General features: G+C 33.3%; 1 protein-coding gene across 1 annotated transcript; it reads left to right on the top strand.

Annotated features, from left to right (window-relative positions):
• Positions 1–75: 75 nt before the first annotated feature.
• LOC100640901 (dehydrogenase/reductase SDR family member 11-like) lies at positions 76–948 on the top strand. The gene is made up of 4 exons (XM_003391897.2): positions 76–198; positions 244–345; positions 633–704; positions 773–948. The coding sequence occupies exons 1-4, from the start codon at positions 76–78 to the stop codon at positions 812–814; spliced, it is 339 nt and encodes a 112-aa protein (XP_003391945.1). The 3' UTR covers positions 815–948.
• The last annotated feature ends 588 nt before the right edge of the window (positions 949–1536 follow it).

Genomic DNA, 1536 nt, shown 5'->3' with positions numbered 1-1536 from the left:
AGAGATACTTTCTTGCACTGTTATTATTATTGTTGTTATTATTGTTGTTATTATTTTTATCGTTGTTTTTATAGTATGTCTGGTCATCGTGTTACTAACTATTCACATTTCTATTGTGCCACTAAATATGCTGTCACTGCACTAGTTGAAGGGATAAGACAAGAATTAAGAGAAATGAAAACCAACACTAGAATAACAGTAATCAATAATTATAATAAATAATAATATTATTATTATTAATAGGCTATATCCCCTGGCCTGGTTCGTACTGAGTTCAGAGGTCGTGCTTCAAAAGCTGCTGATATAGAGCAGTCAAAGAAAGACTATGACTCACTAGTGTATAATGTGAGTAATGACTGGAGGGGAGTCACTGGTGCATTATACATATACTGTTATTGTTTGAAGTTGCTTTAAGATTGGGCCAAAGCATATACATGTTCTTATGCTGTGTAGAAAGTTTGAGCTGATTTCGATCAAAATTGAATTTTTATGAATTTTTAAAATTGCTCAAAAATTGGGCCAAAGTCCCTGTACTGTAGTACATAGTCTCAGGCCAAATTTTGCCAAAAATGAAAATTAGAAAATTCTTCATTTTCATTACATTTCCTGTTACATGTTCTTATGTTGTGTAGGGTCAACCCCTAGAGGCAGTTGATATGGCTTCAGCTGTACTGTTTGCATTATCAGCACCACCAAGAATGGAAGTAAGCTGATATTCTCATTAATTATTATTATTATTAATTATTATTATTATTATTATTATTATTATTAGGTTAATGATATTTATATCAGGCCAACCGCACAAGTTCATTAAAAAGAAATGGAGAAAGTGCTTGTCAGTATTATTAACATTTGTGATGCCTGAATTTTTTTGATCTTAGTAAAAAATTTACAGCTGCTAAAAGTCATGTAAAAATAAGACTTGAATCCAATTTGCATCAATCACAATTCATGAATAATCTTAATGCACTGAACCCTATTATTCAAACTGGCATGAGTTTATGTTCAAGTTATCACTTGGACAGTTCAAGTTTTGTCTCACAACAGTTTTAGTTTCCGATGTTGCCCAAACTTTTTAGATGCAGAATAAACAGAGAAAGTAGTTTTTTCTGAAAACTTTTATAATAATGATGTACATTTAATCTTGTTCAGTTTCGTCAGATTATCAGTGCCAGTATAAGGTATACTACATAGGCCTAGGAATGATTCAAAAGTTGAGGGGGCTCAACATTAAAAAGCATGACTTAGCATGTGAACATGGGAGCTAAGCCCCTTTTGCTGAAAAGTTGGGGGGCTTCAGCCCCCCCTCCAATTCCTACGCCTATGCACTATAAAGGTAATGCAAGATAAATTCACTGAGTATGTACATAGTACATTGAGCTTGATGCATATTTGGGACTTTTGGGTGGGGCTAAAAATTACCAATAGTGGATTTTTTATTTTAGGCAGTGGCTTTATTCTCTACACTTTTACACAAGTGATTTTCTGATAGTTGCTGCTAATTAAGTTGTCTATCTATGGTTGCAGCATAAGCCA

Source organism: Amphimedon queenslandica, unplaced genomic scaffold, assembly GCF_000090795.2.
Source record: "Amphimedon queenslandica unplaced genomic scaffold, v1.1 AMPQUscaffold_4490_Cont23532, whole genome shotgun sequence".
In the NCBI taxonomy this organism is placed as follows: domain Eukaryota; kingdom Metazoa; phylum Porifera; class Demospongiae; order Haplosclerida; family Niphatidae; genus Amphimedon; species Amphimedon queenslandica.
The sequence above is the reverse complement of the archived record's forward strand: the minus strand, read 5'-3'. Positions and strand labels throughout refer to the sequence as shown.

Coding starts and splice junctions, on each gene's coding strand:
- LOC100640901 (XM_003391897.2), top strand. CDS start 76: ATGTCTGGTCATCGTGTTACTAACTATTCACATTTCTATTGTGCCACT. Junction 199..243: donor AAACCAACACTAGAATAACA/GTAATCAATAAT, acceptor TATTATTAATAG/GCTATATCCCCTGGCCTGGT. Junction 705..772: donor CAGCACCACCAAGAATGGAA/GTAAGCTGATAT, acceptor TATTATTATTAG/GTTAATGATATTTATATCAG.